The sequence below is a fragment of the Podarcis bocagei genome (genome assembly GCF_964188305.1).
Source record: "Podarcis bocagei genome assembly, chromosome: 4".
NCBI lineage: Eukaryota > Metazoa > Chordata > Lepidosauria > Squamata > Lacertidae > Podarcis > Podarcis bocagei.
The window spans coordinates 35,381,250-35,402,163 of record NC_138128.1 but is presented as its reverse complement, the minus strand read 5'-3'; the positions used below and the strand labels follow the sequence as shown (position 1 = coordinate 35,402,163).

The 20,914-nt window shown below is 40.2% G+C and overlaps 1 protein-coding gene and 1 long non-coding RNA gene across 2 annotated transcripts in view; one reads left to right on the top strand and one right to left on the bottom strand.

Moving 5' to 3' along the window:
* Positions 1 to 20,914, top strand: part of LOC308586343 — a 165,719-nt gene that overhangs the window by 137,072 nt on the left and 7,733 nt on the right. The window lies entirely within an intron of this gene.
* Positions 107 to 19,301, bottom strand: COPB2 (COPI coat complex subunit beta 2). Its single transcript, XM_081192805.1, has 22 exons — positions 19,173 to 19,301; positions 17,085 to 17,222; positions 16,588 to 16,674; positions 15,688 to 15,814; positions 14,356 to 14,504; positions 13,758 to 13,904; positions 13,274 to 13,373; positions 11,372 to 11,514; positions 10,938 to 11,137; positions 10,643 to 10,753; positions 10,127 to 10,215; positions 9,927 to 10,033; positions 9,592 to 9,735; positions 8,557 to 8,687; positions 7,148 to 7,355; positions 6,768 to 6,878; positions 5,626 to 5,840; positions 3,956 to 4,048; positions 3,688 to 3,868; positions 3,507 to 3,575; positions 2,259 to 2,348; positions 107 to 433 (listed from the first exon to the last, which is right to left on the bottom strand). Exons 1-22 carry the CDS (start codon positions 19,173 to 19,175, stop codon positions 341 to 343), a joined length of 2,736 nt encoding a protein of 911 aa, XP_081048931.1. The 5' UTR covers positions 19,176 to 19,301; the 3' UTR covers positions 107 to 340.

Sequence of the window (20,914 nt, the reverse complement as noted above, 5' to 3'; positions counted from 1 at the left end):
TTAAAGCACAGTTGGCCTGTTTTGATTAACAGAAATACAGAGAACTTGTCATATTGAATAGTTTTGTGGGTACAGTGCTTAGTAATCAAAACATTAAAAGGGAAACTACATTTTAAAAGACATTTATTACAAGGCATGGTCTTCATGTGACAAGAGCTTGGCATAGTATCTAAGGAGTTCTACACAACAGAAATAGATACTGCAATGCGGTTCACAGGTCTAACCCTACTTACTTGATCCAGCTTGCATATAAAAACCAAGCTTCTTTCCACAATGAAGACTGCAGTAAATGAAGTTTAGGGAAAGAAATTTGTAAGAAATTTGGTCATTAAAAAAAAATTCAGTCAGACATCTCTTCATCCAAATTAATATCGGTAGTATCAATATCCTCCAGGTCTAAGTTATCCAAGTCTTCATCCAGCTCCAATAATGCCTGTGGCGGGAAGTACATAGAAGAAAATGGCTTACTAAATACCATGCATCTATCATTGCTAAAGAACTACTTACTGGGAACTACTTATTTTATTTCTGCAAGTTGAAATGCTCCAACTACTGCTTTTTAGTGATATTGGACTATCCTGCTACCACCATCCTAAACAACTATGGGCCTGCTAGATATATTTGCTTATTATAAAACACAGCCCCAAAATTTGGGTATAATAAGCAACTCTGATTTAAACCAATGTACAATCTGTGTGTTGAAGGAAGAGGATGAGTAACTTGTTTCTGATTTCATAAAGAATTGTGAAACCTAGAAAACTTTTCCAAACAGGGCCTCTAACACTCTGAGCAATGGTGATTAAGGCAGTTTTAGAGGCTGTATAATAGGACAGTATTTACATTAATATCTAAAATATTCCACATTCCACAAGCAGAAGTAAGTTTACCTAGGCAGTAGAGATGAGGATGGGGCAGGGTTTGGTACAGTACAGCAAATCAGCAGCAAGATTAAAATGAGGTTATTGACAAGATTGGTTTTATCAAAGATATCCTGTGTTCTGTTAGGATAGTCACGATCTCTGTGACACGTTGACAATGAGCTGCATCTGAATAAGGACTTCCTTGAGAAGTAGGTTTGCATGCTGATAAGAACTACTTTAAGGTTGTATCCACTGCTGTCACACATATGAGAATGGACTTCTGCTTGCACAATGGGACTTCACTGTCTCCTACACACTTTCAATCTGCTTCGGGACTCTGAAGCAGAAATGGGGGAGGAGGAGAGGAATGCAAGTCCTGTGGCACAACTGGAAACCTACTTGTGCAACACTGGATTCTGTCCCAAAGAACCAAAACCTAACAAGCTGAATGGAAGAATTCAAGTTTTTATGCAGCTAGGTTCAAGCCTGAAACCTATGGCTTTAGCTGACAAGATAAGGGGCAATATCCAACACCAGTCATACTCTGGGCATGACTTAAGTTCACTGACTTCAATGGATCTACTGGGAATATGACTAATCTTGGATATCACAAATACCTATCTTGCTGGAAAGAGTTAGGGAACGTTCAGTTTTGCAGTCCAATTTGATCATGGTGTATAAACACATTAGGGATATGTGGGAGAAAGTTGATGGAAGCATTCTTTTTAGCACACACTCTGCAAACAAGCTTCATGTGCCCAAGTTAAGAACACCCATCCTAAACAAAATCTGATTGCAGCCAAGAGCACGCAGTAAGAATGTACTGTGATGTACTGATCAGAAATGTAAACTACTAAGCACAAGTTTCTATATTAAATTAAGAGGAAATCAATCCAATGGCAAACTTTCCTAAAGAGGTCAGATTAAAATTTAGCCACACTCTGGAGAAAGTGTTATTCTCTCAAGAGCTCTCAAGTACAAATCTGATCTCAAAGGCTATGCTTCACAAGAAAAATGTAACATAGGAAAGTGAGCGAAGTGGGGGAAATTGCAGAATGGAGTTAGCTTGTCACTGAATTGTTTTATGGAGAATGGAAATGTAATGGTAGAATTCTAGATTGTCTCACTCCGCAAATGATCTGCATTTAATGTTCGTACATTGCAAAAGTAACTAAACCAAGCTTAACCTCATGTGCCAGTTTATTACACGGAGGGAGATTTGCTATCGCCAGTCTTGAATCTAAAGCTCTGCTGACTTACTCTTATTCTGTATAGCCTGTAGAAAAAGTCTAATTTTGAAACTTCCAATGACAGTTTGGAACAAGAGAAATAAGGATTGCTACTGGGATTAGAACCTTCCCAGCTTTAGGATTTTTCATGGTGCACTTGAGCTTTTACCTTTTCATCTTTTATTGTTTCAATTGGGTCCTTCCCTGCAACCGGAGGCACTATCACAGGCTTAGGAACTAGTTCTTCCTCTTCTGAATCCTTATGACGAAAAAGGAAATATTTAAATATTTGATAAGGCTCATATAAGGAAAAACTGGATCCCATTCTTAGCTTGCGTAACCCAAAGAAACGGATTCACCAAGAAAGCGTGTAATACTAGCCCTACACAAAAGCAAATTCAAGAGAAGGCAGCATATGGAAATACTATGTATCATTTTATTCCATTAAGACATTCTTCCTACAATCTTACCTATTGCCCTTAGAACTCCTGATCTAATTGACACTTGCCCTGTTCAGATGACATACCAAATAATGACCTGGTTGTGACAAAAATAAACTCTAGTGAGCTACCCATCTTTCTAACACACACTCAATAGGGAAGGAAGCTTAAAATGTCTGGTTATATTTAAACAGGTACAGCTTTGCCCTAACCACAGTTAACATACCAGGATCTCAAAGCTAGTTTCAGATCCTGGTTTATTTGAATTAACATTGGTTGGAACTAACCACAGCTGCACATAGTTAGATGTAATGGAAAACTGCAAAATGTCCAAACTGATCAAAAGTTTTAAACTTCTATCAGGTTGTTGGAGCAGAGCATTCAAGCCTGAGCATTCTCATTACAAGAAACTATAGTTTCTTTTGACGTGAACAGGTCTCTCATTCCTGGAACGTGCAACATTTGCTCGTCATTCCTTTCTTACTACCCTTCCTTCTCCTTGCTCTCAAAATTTAGTCTAGAAGGACAATCTTCTTAAATGTTGTGAAGTATATGTGGATGGGCTCATAAAGCAATAAATAATAAAAAGAAAACTAAGAATTTTGGAGCTGTTGCTCAGGGCTATTTCAAAGTGCTGAAAGCAACTGTGATGGGAAGAAATGCAGCAATGTTCAGGAAGACAACAGATTTATTCAGACACAGAAATCAGGAAAACTGACAGCAACAGAATTATCTGCATGCATCTAAGAGCCAAAGCGGTTTCTATATTAAGGTAACATGGTATGAAAAGAACACACTTACAGAGCAATTGCTTATCACCAAAGTAAATGTAAAATATAAAGAGGACGGACAATCTAAATGGCTCAGTTTTGTTTTTTTAACACAGTCCATAAAAAGCCACAGTCTACACTGTGGAAGTAAGGATTTTGAACATTTAGTGGAGATAACTCTTACTCCAGAATTTCATTACCACTGACCTGCAATGCTTCCCCTATTTTTGGTGTGAAACCTTTAGCTTCTTCCAGTATGTTTCTCTCTTCATTTGGCTACCAAAGACAGAGAATATATCATGTGAGTAGAGACTTTTGCTGACACTAAATGATTCTCAAGGTCGTGCCAGATTCTATATGAAATTGCTCATAACTTGTATCTACTTACAGTGACTAGGGGATATTTATTGGCTGGCCGCAAATCAGTTTGTGTTGCCTTGATGTATTCTTCAGCAACAAAAGCTTCCTTTAATCCAGGGAACAAGTTTTCATATTCTGTGGGATCGGCCAGCGATTCTGCAGCTTTCTGGTTGACTTTAGAGAGATTTTCTCTCCACAGCTTTACAACCCTATCGATGGAACAGATGGTCATTGCAAGTACCTCCGTTATAAGCAAAATATTTTTTACAAAACACACACTAACATTTCAAAGTTACCTTGAAACTTGGCTCGGCAAATATGTTCGTGCTAGGAAAGCAGCTTCTGGTAAGCGCCCGGTTTTAATCAACAGCTCAAGACAACTATCAAGCCTACAATGGTACATTTAAAGAAAGTCACATTTTCATTTGTTTGGGTTTGGTTAAATAAAGCAAATAAAGCAAAAATAAAAGTAAAATCTAGTTTTTAAAATGTACCCATTACTGGAGTATAACACAAATGAGACAATAGTAATAATCTGAGGATTATGCTAATAGCAAACCATTGTGTTCAACGTTACTGGCAATGTGGTTTTAAAGGCTAATGAATGTCTGATGCCCTGATCCTATGAAGCAACTACATAGGATCAGGCATAAAGCTGCTAAGGTTTCTTAGAGGAAACAGGTTGTTCTCTTATACCATCTTGGTTGTGAGTCCTGGAAGACCTGCTCCCTGCCTTGCAGGCCTTTTTCCCCCTGGACTAGGAGGGCAAGACCCTGACTGACTCCAAGTACACAAGCTGAGGCTTTTGAATAGATTCTTGGACTGGGATACTGTTTAGGGGCTTGGGGGTGTTGCTGTTATTTATATTAATTTTATCTTTGTTTTAGATTACAATTTATGTTGGGAAGCAGTTTGATTTGCTTATGTGCCTTTTGATGTTTTATTTATTATGATTACTTTTGTTACATTTGTAATTATGTATTTTTTCATGTTGTAAGCTGCCTTGAGCATGGTTTTAACTATGGAAAAGTGGCATACAAATAAAATGATGTATGTAGGTCTTATACTGGCACTGGCAAGCAGCTTTTGATGCTATTGTGCCAGACATACTCCCCGGGCCTCTTCGTGGTATATAGTTGTGTTATAAACAACAAAGGAAACATAATTAATACCACTGTTACATCCTGTAGACCATTCTTAGATTTCCCTCAAATCTAAGACAACAAAACTAATAGATTGAGAGTATACAGGACTTTTGCATAGAGAGGTTCTATTGCATAGACAATGGATAAACTCTGGATTTTCTTTTTAAACAGCTTTCAATGTTGGATCCTGCACACATGCACTTTTTTACTTTCCATCTCCGTCTCCCCTCATAAGTGAATCCATTCCCTTGCACCCACACCCTTTCCCATGTCCATTTAAGTCATAATCCATTTTATGGTCTTTCAAATGCTGGCTCTCTCAAAACTAAAAGATTTCATTGACCTTCTTTCCCTATTGGTTTCCATCCCCCTTCCTCTGTTTCAGGTACTTATTAATAACTTTTATAAGTAATAATAATAATTTTTAAACTGCCCACTCACTACTGACATTTGTTCCTGGTTTCTTCTAATCAGCTGCTAACTCAGACAGTTGCTCTGCAGAATGACCAGAGGTCAGATCTTTTGTCAGTCAACACAACTCAGCTGTCTGAGCCAGCAGCAGCAGAAAAAGATTACTACTGCTGAGTGATTCAGAAAGCACTGTAAATCTGGGAAAGAAGAACTAATGCCAAAGCAATTTGGGGGCAGTTCTCTGCAGAAACAAGTCAAGTGCAACAGTAGGAAACCACATCAGCAAAATAAAATGATGATGATGATATCACCATCAAAAATTTGCCAAGGGTGTGTGTGCATTCAGGGCCCACATAAAAGTTTGGGGATTAGCCACCCCTAGTATAGATGAGAGATTATTTGTTACTTACTTTCCTTGCAGGAAGTAGCTCATAAATGCGACATTGTTCTTCCCATCTTTTTCTGCCCCTTCGGCCAGCTTGTTCACCATGCTGGTATTTCCTGAAGCTGTGGCCAACAGCAGTAAGCCACCATAGTCTTGCGCATGGTGCAGGCACTCTTGGGCAAGGCCAAACTGGCATTTACTGACAGCAAGCTCAGCCAGCTGCTTCCACTTCTGCTCAGACTGCGTAAACAGAGAGCAATTCCACATCAGCCATGTTTGACATTGTTCTGAAGCCTGTTCAGACTAAATTTAGCCCCATTAGGTTTTTTATCTCAGCTTTCTCATCTATAGTTCCCCACTTGCACTGAATGTTTCATTCAAAGCACATGGTCATGCCTTAAGAGAAGATACTTATTGCACTATTTGGACACCCAAGAACTACGGGTATGCCTCTTCTAAAAATTAACTCTTGGTTAGCCCACAGAAAACTTCTCACTGCCCAGATCACCCTCGGTATTTTCAAACTATGCTCTGTAAACCAAAAACTATGAACCTGGGTAGATCTTGAGACTATCCTAGACGCGTGGACTATCTTATACCACTGAAACATCATTCAAGCAATCTAGTCAGATACTCCAGATAAGCAGCAAGACAGAAAATATATTTTAAAAAACACTTGAATTAAGCTGCTTGCTGCTGTCAAAATCTGGGGAAAGCTATCTTGCTCTCACTTCAGCATTACAGAGATCATGTCAAATAATCTTGTTTGATGCTTTACAATAATATAAAAATCAGGAATTCTAGAACTTCAGTGGGAAATCAATATTTTGCACAGATTCCATTAAATTCAGTTCAGCCTTGACACTAAACAACCAGGTTGACTTTGCACCTTTATTGCTGGCATCCATTTGTCTCGAGAGACAATGGAAGAATGCACCTTTGAGGGTAAAGTCAAACCACTGGAGAGTTACAGCACCTGCTGTGGCTGCAGAGACTGATACAGGAGAGACATGTTTTATTGCAGGTTGGGCAGGTATAGGTATTCCGTTTTGCTGCTACAGGTGGACCTTTAGAGCCAAAACATTTCTTTCATAAGAGACTATTCTTCTGCATCTTAACATGGACATTGGTAATTCCTCCTGTGTTTCTAAAATGGTGTCAGCATACCTCTGCTTCCACTGCAAGCTGATATGCAATCTTAAGTTCACCAAGCTGAAGAGCAAGCTCAAAGCGGTGTTCTGGGTCTGTGGATACTGCGAGTGCTTGCTGTTTGAAGCCCTGAATATTATAATAATAAAAACAGACATTAGTGAAGGAATCTTCTTAGCAAACCACAGCAAAAATTGATACACAAATACATCTCCCTTTTTATACAAGCCAAAAAACAACACACCATGATTATTCACCTTGCATTTAAGAGCATTTAAGTGCCTAATAGATATGTCCACCCCTGCCAAATTAAATTTGCAGCCATTTCCAATTCCAGTATTTTAATCTATATTTGTTGACCAAAGATTAATTTGATAGAATGTGCCAAATGTTTTCACCTGCTTCTCAAGGAAGTGTGCAACTCTGGTCCTCTGCTCCTTTGGAATTGTGGGAAGAACTTTGTCAGCCATACTGAAGTCTCTCCTCATCACGGCAGTTTGATACTCTAGCACTGAGACTAGCAAGGAGTAACTCACTATGTTCAGTTCTTTGTCACCAAGGTAAAGTCTGTTGTCTTTGGGGATATATCCAAGTAAATACATTGTCCTTTAAGGAAAGGGGGTGGGAGAGAGAAATTGGATTCATTAGAATAACTTCAGTCTGAGAAATCATCTGGCAGAGCAATCCTAATGTGGAGCAACAAACAGCAAAGTGTCAGTTGAACCACTACATCCCAAGCTCCACTAGCTACACTGGCTGGGGAAGATGGTGGTGGGCTGGTTCTTCAGTACATTTAGTGCATCAGATCCTGGTTGGTGTAGCAGAGAGGCACAAGGACCCAATTGGGATGCTTTGCTTTCCACTGCTGGTGGAACAACAGCTGGCAGCAGCTTTCTACTAGCATGGGCAATAGCAATGGTCTTACAACCACCAGCACTCCAGTTGGCCAGAAGAGAGCCATTAACACACCATCCTAACCTGCACTCCCCTAGCCATCAGCATCACAGTCCTTAAGATTGCATGCTGAATTATCAGGAAATTATGTAATTCACTTGAATTAAACTGATATGCTAAGGGTAGTGAGTCTCTATCAAACTGTGAGTATGCTGAGGTACAGAAACTCCAGATCACTGAGGAGACCCACCCCACCGCAAAGGAATTTTATTTCTGAAACTCTTCCATTTCCTTAAGTAGTAACACACTGGAGATAACAGCAGTGACGGATAGGAAGAATTTATGGCTTAGCACAAGTATGGAGAACCTTTGGCCCTCCAGATGATGCAGAACTACAACTCCTATCATCCCTGGTCATTGTCTGTGCTTGCCAGGGCTGCTAGGAATTGTAGTTCAGCAATGCCTAGAGGGCCACACCTAGCTTAGTATGTGATCTTAAAGTTTAGCCCACACCTGGCTTAGTGCCATATCTGAAAGACATAAGAATCTTCAAGAAGCAGGTTGCATGGGGGGCAACACAAAAGCTACGCTGCTGGAGCACCCCACAGTCAGATTTACACTCTAAATAGCTTCTTGCTTAAGGACCACATGCCTGCCCATTACTGGCACAGTAATTACTTCTTGCCACAGAACTCTGCTCAATGTGCATTGAACTATCAATGTGCATTGAACTTAATAGCAATAATTTCATATCTTACTTTCCCAAACCTTTATTGGGCATTACAAATATAGGCCATCATAAAACCTCCATATAGAAAATTTTAAAATATATGCAAATAAACATATCAAGTATATATATGCAAATATCAACATATCAATTAGAACTATATCTGATTAATAGGTGGACACTCACCGGTCCAAATGTGCAATGGTGACGATTTCTCCTCCAACATAGTAGTTCAGTCTGTTCACAGAACTGGTATAAATAAAACAGTCGCCTACCCACAACCCCGTTTTCACAATCTCTTGAATTTCACCAAGGACCTGGAGGAACAAAGGTGTTTAGGCTTAGGACAATCTTGTTTACTAAACTCTCCATAGGAACTGGGTCCATTAAGAGTTTAGTTATATAAATGGGTCAACTCCACAGGCTTAGTGATGAAGAGTCCCATATTAATGGAACCTCAGCTTAAAATATTGATCCACCAAAAAACCTCTTCTACTACAACACAGATAAGATAAACAAAAGTTCAAATTCCCTATTCACCACAGTTCCCTTAGTAGTGGGATATGGTACAAGAAGTTCCATGTGACATATGTGTACATAGTAGCCTAATGATCTTTTAAAATCCAACAGAACAAAGTTCATTCAGTAACTTTGTTGTCAACAAAATATTCTGAACCAGGAATGTGACCTTCCAGCTATTTTTGGACTCCAAACTCCCATTAAGTTTAGCCAGCATGGCCAATGGTCAGAATGGAGTCCAACAACATCTGGAGGACTACAGGATCCCCAGCCCTGCTCTATATAGATCAAGACAGCTGTACGATTCATATTTACATGAAGCCTTATTAACATCTTAATATGGTTCCCTTGCTGCTAATGTTTAGGAGGACAATTAAATTGTTTCTTTTTCGATTAGGCTTTACAGCCCTCATAAGTATTTAGGCTGCTATCATGTTATATTGTATTATATTCTTTATTGTATATCATTTTACATTGTTTTTATTTTTATTATATACCACTTTGATTTCCTTAAAGAAAACAGGATCTAAATGACTTAAAATGACCGGGTGTGTCCCAAAGCTAATCTTCCAAGTCAATCCATCTTGTCAATTTCCACATTCTCCTTATATCACATGGCTAGTCTGTTAGTTGACATTAGTATAAATGGTTTAAAAGACAGAATCAGATCCAAAAAGCCTATTAATCATTAAGTGTAGTTACCTCAAAGGCATCTTCAATGCCATCTTCAGTGACTCCCTCATGTGTCTCTTGGGCTGTTGCAACTTTTTCAGAAAGGTACTTCAGAATGAAGAAAGATTCTTCAGTGGCTATGCAGACGAGCTCACCAGAGTCAGACCAGAAAATCTACATCAAAACAATGCAATAACCTTTAAGGTTTGGGCTCTGATTAGAAGACAAATTAAGCCTACTGTGGCACCAAAAGAGATAGAGCACACTAGTTTATTTTAAGATTCCGAAAGTTTCATAATAACAGCAGCTGACATTGCAAGGTGAGCTTTAATTAATCAGCAAGTTGCGATTGGAACAAAACTCACATGTTTGGGCTGGATTTCAATTCTGCGTATCAATTCTGTATTTTCCCAGTCGTAAAATGCCAGGCCATTGACAGATCGGACACCCAGCAAGAAACCGCCATAGATACCTTCAGGGGACACAAGCAGAAGAAATTAGAAGCTTTCTGGACAGTGTTTAAAACTAGCTAAGATGGGTACAGAAGATAAAAAGCATAACGTGCCTTCTGCTCCAAAGTCAGGTTTAAAAGACTTCTTCTCTTTGAAGTTTTTAAATATCTTGACACTGCTGTTGCTTTCCCTGATTGCATACCTGCACACAAACAAAAGATTTCAGTAGAACCAAGGTCTTATTCAGCAAGATTAACAAACAAGGCCAGGAGCAGACAATACTAGGCACACTGGCCATATAGATCCTGCCAATGTATACAGACTTGTATAGACAGGTTATTCCCCTTTTGCCAAAACAGCTGTGAAAGGACGGCTGGAATAAGGCTTAAATTGACTGGATGCAGTCCACAGGCCATGTGTCCTTGCCTCCAACTAGGCCATAAACTGAATTGGGATGCAGCCACTACAAAAACTGTTGGTTTCACTTTTTATAGTTCATACTGAATTTTTTAAAAAAACAATAACAGCAGACCAAAGAGCTATGCAAAGACAATTGCTGTTCATAGTCCAAAACAAAGCGTCATAATATTAACAAAAAGTTAAGATTAAACAAAGCACAAAGGACTTACTCTGAAGAATCATGTGCCCATGCAAACTCCTGAGCAGAACCAAAGCTTTTGTTTCTCAGTGCCATAGCTGTGTAAATAATGTATTCACCATCCCCACACACTACTACAAACCTGTAATGTAGTAAAAACAAAAGAAATGTAAATTACAGTATGCAAGGAAGGTTTGTGTAAGACTTGTAAAACTCAGAAAAGCATGATCAGAAAGATACACACATACAATGTCTCTGGTCCTAAACAGAATTTAAAATTAATGAACGGATTTAAGTTTTTATCTTCGGAAAAAGAAATCCCTTACCGCCCATTGGGATTGTGCTGAATAGTCTGAGGATATATTTCACAGCTGCCCATATCTTTCACAGCAAGTGGCAGTCTCTCTCCGTCTTTGATTTCAGCATCCCCCATTGCTTTCAGATTAGCTTGCTGAATTTCTGAATGCTTAGCCCAAATTATCTTGCCATTAGCATCCATTGACATGGCTGGCTCTTCACGGCCAAGCTAGCAAGGAAGGAAGCATGAGGAGAGTAGATGTATAAAATACTCAATGTAACTAATAAACCAATTTGCTTAAAAACCTTTTGACAGTGACAACCAACAGTTAAGTCTCCAATGCAGTATTTCAAATAAGAGTGGTGTCCTCTGTACTGACCCCAATTATTTAATAAAAACATGCCAAGTAATTATTCCACTAGTGGACATCTAGCACAGTTAAATATTTTCTAAGGCACATACCTTAACAATGATGCTACCTTCATCATATCCCAGAGCCACATTATTTGATCCTCTCAGGCTCGCCACACACCACACCCTTTCCATGCCATAGTTCAGAGTACTTTCCAAACGGTAAGTGCTTGAATGCCAAATCCGAACAGTTCCTATGCAGTGGCAGAGTTATTGCATTCAGCATTACTTAGATACTTCAGAGGGGGGAACCCAACCCCCAATCATGATTATTAATACACTGTTTCATACCCCGTGCAAAACTGGGTTACATAAAGGACAAAGAATAAAACTATAAAATAAAACGCAACAAATATGTAAACTGCACAAATCACCTAAATACATAAAGGAGCAGAATCATAATGAAATAAAAGAACAAAAGCATCATCAAAAACTTTTCTGAAGATTTATGTTTCCACAGTCCACAGAAAGGCAAGCAGCTATTGGGCCAGGTGATTCCACATGCGTGGTGCCGTACCTGAAAAAGCTCTCTATCCTGTGCTCCCCTGCAGGAGAACACAGCAGGATAGAACCAGCACTTTGAACTGGACCCAGAAACAAACAGATACTCAATAAAACTTGCACAACTGCCCTCTCCAGGTGTTTGTAACCTGTGTACAATACATGGGGGGGGGGGGCACAGGAGCTGTGAGGACGAGAACAATAGATCCACTGCCCCTCAGTTTTCTGTTGCCTTCCGTGAGTTGGGAGGGGGCATATTCTGGAGTGGGAAGGCTCCCTTGTACCTGTGGAGGCTCCCTGCACGTTTTACAACTGTGTAGATAACCATCACGTGTGCAGGAGGTTCCCTGCTTCAGATAACTGTCCTCCAATTTGTGGAGGGCATCAAAAATGATGAGGGGGTGTGTGGTTCTAGCAGCACTCCCTTTTTCATTTACAGTGGTGCCTCGCAAGACGAAATTAATCCGTTCCACGAGTCTCTTCGTCTAGCGGTTTTTTCGTCTTGCGAAGCAACCCTATTAGCGGCTTAGCGGATTAGCGCTATTAGCAGCTATTAAAGGCTTAGCGGCTAAAAGGCTATTAGCGGCTTAGCGGCTTAGAAAAAGGGGGGGGGAGCGGAAAAAAATCGGAACACTTGCAAGACGTTTTCGCCTTGCAAAGCAAGCCCATAGGGAAAATCGTCTTGCGAAGCAGCTCAAAAACGGAAAACCCTTTCGTCTAGCGGGTTTTCCGTCTTGCGAGGCATTCGTCTTGCGGGGCACCACTGTAAATGACTTACAAATGCCTGAACCTAATTATCATCATAGTTACTGCAGTCCCAATTAGAAGTAACTGCTGCATTTTGAACCATCTGTAGCTTCTGTACATTTTTCAAGGCAGTCTAACAAGAAATACATTAGAGAAGTCCCACAGGGATGTTGCCATAGCATGAATGACTGTGGCCAGGTCTGCCTTCTCCAGTCTTTATATAAAAGGTAAGTATTTTCCAATCAGAGTATTAAGCATTTGTTTATCACTTCTCAGGCATTTCTAACTGAGAAGAATTTAAATCTGTGCAATGGAAATATCTCTCATGGAACAATTCTACCCTTCTTGCATTTCGTATATATTTGTAATCATACCCCTTTTAAGCCTTCGTGATTATTAAAAATCTCAGCCTCTAGGTATATTTCACTTTTGTTTACAATGCTCCTCCAATAAAGGAGCTGTAAATGAAAACAGTTCACAAAGAAACCCACTAACAAACCTACACTTCGGCTCTGCAACCCATCTATACAAATATAACAGGACTATTTCTAATTGTCTTGAGTTAATTTGTAAGCATCTGAAAGAAAAAAAATGCTTATGGCTCATGTCAAGCTTTGGTAAGATGTTAAGTTCTCACTGCTACAGAAACCCCCATAGGAAAATAAACTGGCACTCTAAAGAGAACTGAGAAATGGTTGAATTTACCATCTTCAGAGCCAGTGATGATGATGGGAAGCTCAGGGTGGAAACTAACGCAGGACACATTTTGTGCGTGACCCTCAAGAGTTTGCACACATGTTTTATTCTGCAAAGGGGAAAAAGAAATGAAGCTGTGGTCATTGACCGTATCAAAGATATTTAATTTAAATGAAGCTGTGGATGCAAAGACTTGATAGCACTCTTTAGCATATGATAAATGTTATAAACTATAAAACTGAATGACAGTTATAAAGTACCTAACTAGACCTTTCTGATGATGACAACAACTTTATTATTTATATGCCACCCATCTAACTGGGTTGCCCCAGACACTCTGGGTGGCTTCCAGCAAAATATAATAATCTTGAACTGAAAACAGCCAATGACAAAAATATTCATATACCTGATTTAAAAAACACAAAACCATAACATTTTTGCTTTTTCAATATAATGCAAATAAATGGTATAGGAATAGTAGGACACAACATACCTGATAGTCCCAGATCTTTACTAGGCGGTCATCTGCTCCAGAAATTAGGTACGGCTTATCACCTCCACTGTAGTAATCAATGCAATTTACGCCTTTCTCATGGCCTTCTAAAGTGAAGTTGGGTGATGAAGAACCAAGCTGCCACACCTTCCAAGAATATGGAAATGATTGGTGACTGGGTCTAATGAAACCCTGGAAGCCCTTTCACATATCACTATTGGCTAATTTCATGTGTTTAGAACAGAAGTCAAAGGGAGCAGTATAATTAGAAGCCTGTGTTAAATCCTGGGGCATATTTTGTCCCATTCAAATTCTGTGTGATGACAATAACCCCTATGATAAGCAGATCAAAATTTAAACCCAGGGATCACACTATTCTGAGCACAATCTACACTCAAGTGTATCATGTGCACCAACCTTTGTATTGGATGCATACTGGTGCAGATAAATAAAATAAAAAAATCTTCCCAGAGTATTAAAATGACTCAAAATACAGTTTATGCTATATCCTCCAAGCAGCTGTTAAGCACCTACAATATAAGAAGAGCATTTCACTTTAAATTTAAAATTCTGATTTTCAAGTAAGAAATCACTCTACCTTGATTGTTCTGTCCAAAGAGGCACTAGCAAACTGATTATTATCCTTAGGATTTATGACAATCTGCATCACATAATGAGTGTGCCCTTCAAACACTTGAGAACAGGACCATTTTTTATCCCAGTCCCACAGCTTAATAAGCATGTCATCTAGGAGAGAAAAAATACCTTCCATTATGCACTTCATAAGCACCAAAGGGAAAGAAAAATAGTGATAACCTAAAACTATTTTTTATTTTGTTTCCCTGAACATCTACCTGAAGAGTTCAATATGGCTGAAAAGCTTATCTTTACAAAATCACTTTTCAAGAGTCTACTCATTCTAGTGATATCAAATTTGCAGTGACCTGTTTAGCAGTCCCACTCTCCTCTTTAATATGAAATATACCAGTGGGACAGCATCATGCCTAAGTGCCATTGATCTGACAGCGCTCCCTTCCTCTTTTCCCTAGACGTAACCTGGCAGAGGGCGTTTCTCTCTGATCCTACCTGGCCCCCCAAAAAGGTTCACAGCTAAGCCCCCTCCCCAAACTACTGTTATATTCAGATGTGCCATAGGAAAGCAGTATCTTTCAGATACTGAGTTGCTGCTGTTTGGTCAAGTTTTATTCTTAATCAAATACTTCTATGACATATTCTTTCTAGAGCATGGATGGGAAATCTGTGGCCCACCAGATGTTGTTGAGGTGCAATTCCCATCATGGCTGACCTTTGGTCATGCTAGCTGGGGTTGATGGGAGTTGAAGGCAAGCAAAATGTAGAGGGCCCCAGTTTTGCATCCCCATAATGAGTGTTTTATGTTGCATAGATATGCATCATCATCATTATCAGCAGCAGCATACATTTAAATTCTTTGAAGTTTGACTACATCCTACCACAGTGAACTGGATAACTGAATACAGATGCTTATGTTTTGTAAGAAGTAACTGGGTTTATGTTAAAATGGGACTAGCGTATAATGCAAACAAAAATCTGGGGCACTTAAGATATAAAACAACATAAATAGGAAGACTATGAGACAATAAGCCAGCTAATATGGATCTAGTTCTAATCAGGGGTGACTAACCTGTGGCCATCCAGATGCTGCAGAACTACAACAGCCACAACCAGCATGGACAACAGTTGTGCAATTATAACTTGGCAACATCTGGACGGCTAAAGTTTTGTCAACCCTCTTCTATAGCTTCCGGTAGGATTCTGCAGCAATCTTGTTACAAGTTCTGGAGTCGCTAAAATATGTTGCTACTTCAAGGAGGTACGTAGCTTACTTTCTTACAAAATTCTAGAGAGTAACTCATTAAAATAACAATTAGTAATAAAATTAAACTCTTACCACTGCTAGTTAGAATGAAAGGTTGTGTAGGATGCACAGCAATGCAGCGGATATAATCTGAGTGTGCTTCAAACATGTGAACCCTTTCCAAAGTGTTGTAGTTGAAAACCCGAATTTGCATGTCATCCTATGAGGAAAAACCCAATAAAAATCAGCTTCTCTATAAATGAAAATGGAATTTCCACTTCCAAATAAAGGATTGTATCTAATGCTGCCATTCTGCTTGTGCAACAGACTTCTATTTGTGCAATGGAGCTTTCCCTTCTCTTCTGTGTCCCACCCATGCACTCTCAAAACCTGCTCCAAAGAGTTGGGGGACTCTCTAGAGCAGATTTAGGCGATGTGCAGGGACAGGAGAAGAAAGGGAAGTCCCACTGTGTGAATGGAACACAACTCACAACTTTATTGGTTTTGATCTTGCATTGTTTTTATTAAACTTGTTTCTAAGCTTCCCTCATACAGAAAGATACATTTAAAAAAATAAAAGGTAACGTCTAGCATCACTTTGCATATCTTTTAGTGCAGAGATGGGAAAACAACTGGGTCCTCCAGTTGCTGCTGAACTAAAGTTCTCATCATGCATGACCACTGGTCATCCTGGCTGGGCCTGATGGGAGCTGAAGCCCAACAACATTTGGAAGGCTGCAGGTTCACCACCTCTGTTTTAGTGGACTGTATACCTCTATTTTTGCTAATATAGCACCTTATACTACACTGTATCTCTTTTAAAAATCATCAACCCTCCTCAGTCCATAAGGTTCCTCTGCAATTAAATTTGCAATTCAGAATTTCTTACCACTTAAATATCCTTCTTTTCAAAAAGCAAACCTCTAAATGATTAGTAGCTTCAAGGTTCCAAAATAGACAACAAAACATTCTTAGTGAAAGAAGATAACTTACGGCTCCTGTAACAACCCAGTTTTTTCTTGCCACAAATTTAGATGCTCTCACTGGTAGGTCACATACTTCAAAAGTCTTCACTAATGTCTGAAAACAAAGGTTACATTTTATGTTAACTTTTATTCATGAAAAACTGCTATTTAGAAATCTCTTTAGCTATTTCAGATAGCTCTTTTTCAACTGTCGGAACACGATGGACAATATTCTAGAAACATAAATAAGTTACGAAAGTTACATAAATAAGTTGCAAAATGTTTCAAACACTTCATAAATTTAATATTCTTAGGAAAATAAATACACCACACAGTTCAATGCCCTTGAGTGGGGGGAAGGGTCTTAATGTGATACCACAATCCCAATCAAATTCAGAGGACCCTGTGATTTCATAAAACACAAGCAGTCCTGATCACAAATCTCCCCAATCACATTTAATTGGGCCCTAATATCAATAATCATTTTACAACTTTTCACTGAACATATTTTATATCACACGTTACCTGTGTTTCATGGTTCCAAACACAGACACTACCATTGTAAAGGCTAGCCAACATCCATGGCTCTGTGGGATGCAAGTCCACACTCTTCACTCGATCAGATCGAGCTGTTAGCTTACGCTTTATGTCAAGTCGAAGAGGCTAAATAGCAGAAGAATAGAATGAGACTGTTACAAACACATACAATAGCTGGTTAAATATATTTATGCTGAAAGAAAATTGGACAGGACCTAAACAGCCAGTCATATTTACATAAGTGGTTCACACTAGCCTGACTGCAATAAACCTATTCATTCATTCATTCCCTTACAGACTGTTCTCTGGAATGGCCCAAAGATTTAGTTTACCCAGGCCATGCTAAAATCAGCAACAGCTGTCAGCTTATTAAAACATTATTGTGATAAATAGCACACGTTCATCATATACCTAGTCCTAGGCTAAGAATTTTGACAATGTGAGAGGATTTCAGATATGAAACAACAGTTTGGGATGAAATTATACTGCTACAATATTCACAAAAAGTGACACAGATAAAAGAGCATGTTCATGCCCTTTGTGCACAGCCCTTTTTTGGCAAGTGTAATAGAAGTACTAGGTAGGATTAAAAAACAACAACAACTGATGCCCCATTAGTACATATACAAACATCCAGGAAAACTCACAGGTCACTCACAAAGCACACTGCATGCATTTGACTCCAAGCTCTTCCAGTTAAAAGCATATAAATCAGGAGTAAGCAAACTCGGCCCTCCAGATGTTTTGGGACTACAACTCCCATCATCCCTAGCCAACATCACCAGTGGTAAGAGATGGTGGGAATTGTAGTCTCAAAACATCTGGAGAGCCGAGTTTCCCTCTGCCTGATATAAATCAACAGAATCCTAAGAAGCTGCCGCTAGTAAAAGTTGGCAGTACTGGGCTAAATGGACCACAGATCTGTCTCTATAACTGGTATTTTTATTATACTGCTTCGATCAAATCTCACACCTTCTTGGATACATCTAAGCTAACCTATTTATACAATTCATAAAACCCAGAAATGTGCAAGCTTACTTTCACCCTCCATTTGCTTTCAAGTCTAACTTCCATAAGCCCCAGCCAGCAAGGCTAATGGGATGATGGGAGTTGCAGCAGAACATCTGGAGGGCCACAGATTGGGAGAGACTGTTGTAGACAATGCACTTCCATTTCAGCAGGCATGAAGCGGGACACTAAATACAGGAAGCAACTCTGCCAATACCCTAACCACATGCCTGGCCATCGGGCTACTATCCATACTGCAGAGCCCTCAGCTTAAGATATGTACACAAGATACATAAGAGTGCGAATTACAGCAATGGTTGAAGGAAGTGCTTTTTCTGGGGGGACGCATACCCCTAAACATTTTGTGAATCAAAGTTTGGCCTCATTGAGGGGCAGTATTTCAATATGTGTAGGAAAATGAGAGTACCCCTAAACATTTTTTAGAAGAAGAAAAAAAGCACTGGTTGCCTGCCTTTCACACATCTTCAGATGAGAACAGGCTGACAGCTGATAAGTGGTGGCCAGGAGAATTTGCCATTTTCAACTGAGCAAATGCTTTCATTGAACCATCAACCATCATGCAGACCCTACCCCCAATATCTCTTCCATCACCTCCAGTCCAGACGCTACTTGTGAATATAAGAAGCACTGGAACAAACACCACCATGGGCTCCAAAGGGGAGCTGGCTGTGAGCTTTGCGCTGCACAACACGAAAGATGCAGGCAGTTTGATGGAGGTAAATCCGCTCAGAGCTTCGGGAGAGGCAGCAATAGCACAGGTACCACCTTCCCCGCCCCCCGCCCCATAATCAAAGCAGGCAGAAACCAGCAGGTGAGCCTTCTCCTGTCAAGGCGCCTCCAGGCCGGGAAACACTTCACCTGCTGGATTTCTGCCTGCTGTGCGGCTTAAAAAGACGGGGAATCCTTGGCCCCGCCGGGCAGGCCTCTCTCTCCCCGGTTCCAGCAGCGCCTGCTCCTCCCCACCCACCAAGCCCACTTCCCTGGCAGAAGCAGCCGGCCTCCTGCCTTCGGGCCCCGCTGCCGCCGGCCCCTCCTCGCCCAGCTCACCATGGCTCTGGCTCACGCAGTCCGGGCTGCGGCCACCGACGCTCCCCGTCTCCCTCACAGCCCAATTCACCGACGTGGAGCTTCCGGCTGCAGCGGTTCCCGCGAGAAGCGGGGAAACAACGCGAGAGCACGAGCCCTTCCGCCTAGTCGCCTCTATCTCGGCCAATGGGTGGAGGGGAAGGGAACGTTCGTAGAGGTAGCCAAAAAGTATAGAGTGACCGTGTATGTCTAGAAACGGAGAGAGGGAGGGAGACTTATCCGCTTTCTATGGGCTCTCGATTAGCGCTGTTCGAATAGGGGGAAAGCACGCGCGTTTCTACCTCCCGTGAATATTAAGTGGACAATTCGACTGCCCAGTAGCTTTGAGTCCAACTTTGAGTAAAAGATTCCCTCATTGCAGGGGGTTGGACTAGATGATCCTAGTGGTCCATTCCAACTCATTCTGCGATTCTATCTGCAAATGTGCTTCGTTTCCCTCCCTCTACTACTTGCCTCAGAATAATCCAGCTGACCTCAATACCACTAAGAAACGCAAAATAAGCAATACATGTTTCACTCAGGTGGAAACAATGATGTATACTCGGGTAATAAATGGATCTGGAACTTGCGCATGAACCTGTTAAGGTCACCCACTCCTATGTCAACAGAATAACCATCAGTTTAGCAGACATTATCAAATCCCACCTAGACAATAGGCTTTTTGGAACACAGACGTCTGCGCCCACATGGCAGGGATCCATCTGTACATTTTACACCATTGATCCCCTTTAGAAAAGACTCAGCTCTTCGTTTAGATATCAGTGCTCCACAGTCGTCCATAAGGGCCGTGAACTGATAAGGAACACTCAGACCCTGTATCCTAGATAGCAGCATAAAAAAAATCATCCCTTCCTCCAAATGTCTTTTCAGAACCTACTGAAGTCCTCCCTTTTTTAACAAGTCTTTTAAGTGAGGATTTTTATTCCATGCTGAATCTGTATTGGATTTGATACAGTTTTTAAAAATATCAAATTGTTTTGTTTTTATAAATCTAATTGTTTTATATTTGCTTCCATTGATGATTTTATTGTTAATTTGCTTTGAGGTCTTCTACAGGAAGCAATTCATAAATGGAAATAAATACTGTAAATGAATGACTGAATAATAATGAACTCAGGCAGTGAGTGCCAACTGCCAACACAAAATGAGCCACCAACACACACAAACACACACACACACACACACACAGCCTGATAAAGACTGATCATACTCAGTCACTACAGAATGGTGAATGTCTGTTGGAAAATGAAAACAGAAAACTGCAGGTAGGAGAGAGAATGGCCTGTTGGAGGAAGGCATAGCAAACTGATCAGAGCTCTTAACAGAAGCACTGTTTTTGGTTTTGTTGTTGTTCCACTTGATTACAATAGCCTCTAAGCAGTGTACAAACAATACAATGAAAATAAAAACCAGTTAAAACTATAAAATATTCCATTGAGAATAATATTGTTATGAGCTGAGGGGGTAGGCTGTATGCCTGAGCCCCCTTCTAATTCCTGGATTCAATTCCTGAAACATCCAGGCTAGCTTCCTATTGAGGTAACGGCCCTCTGAGTATGACCCATTAAGGTAACAAAGGAACTGGCTCTGTGCCAGGCAAAAGTGGGTGGGCCCCGCTCTCTCAACTCCCTGGTAATTAGAAAGATAAAAGACATAGTTGAGAGTTGAGGCGTATGTGAGCTAGAAGGTAGAAGCAAGGCTGC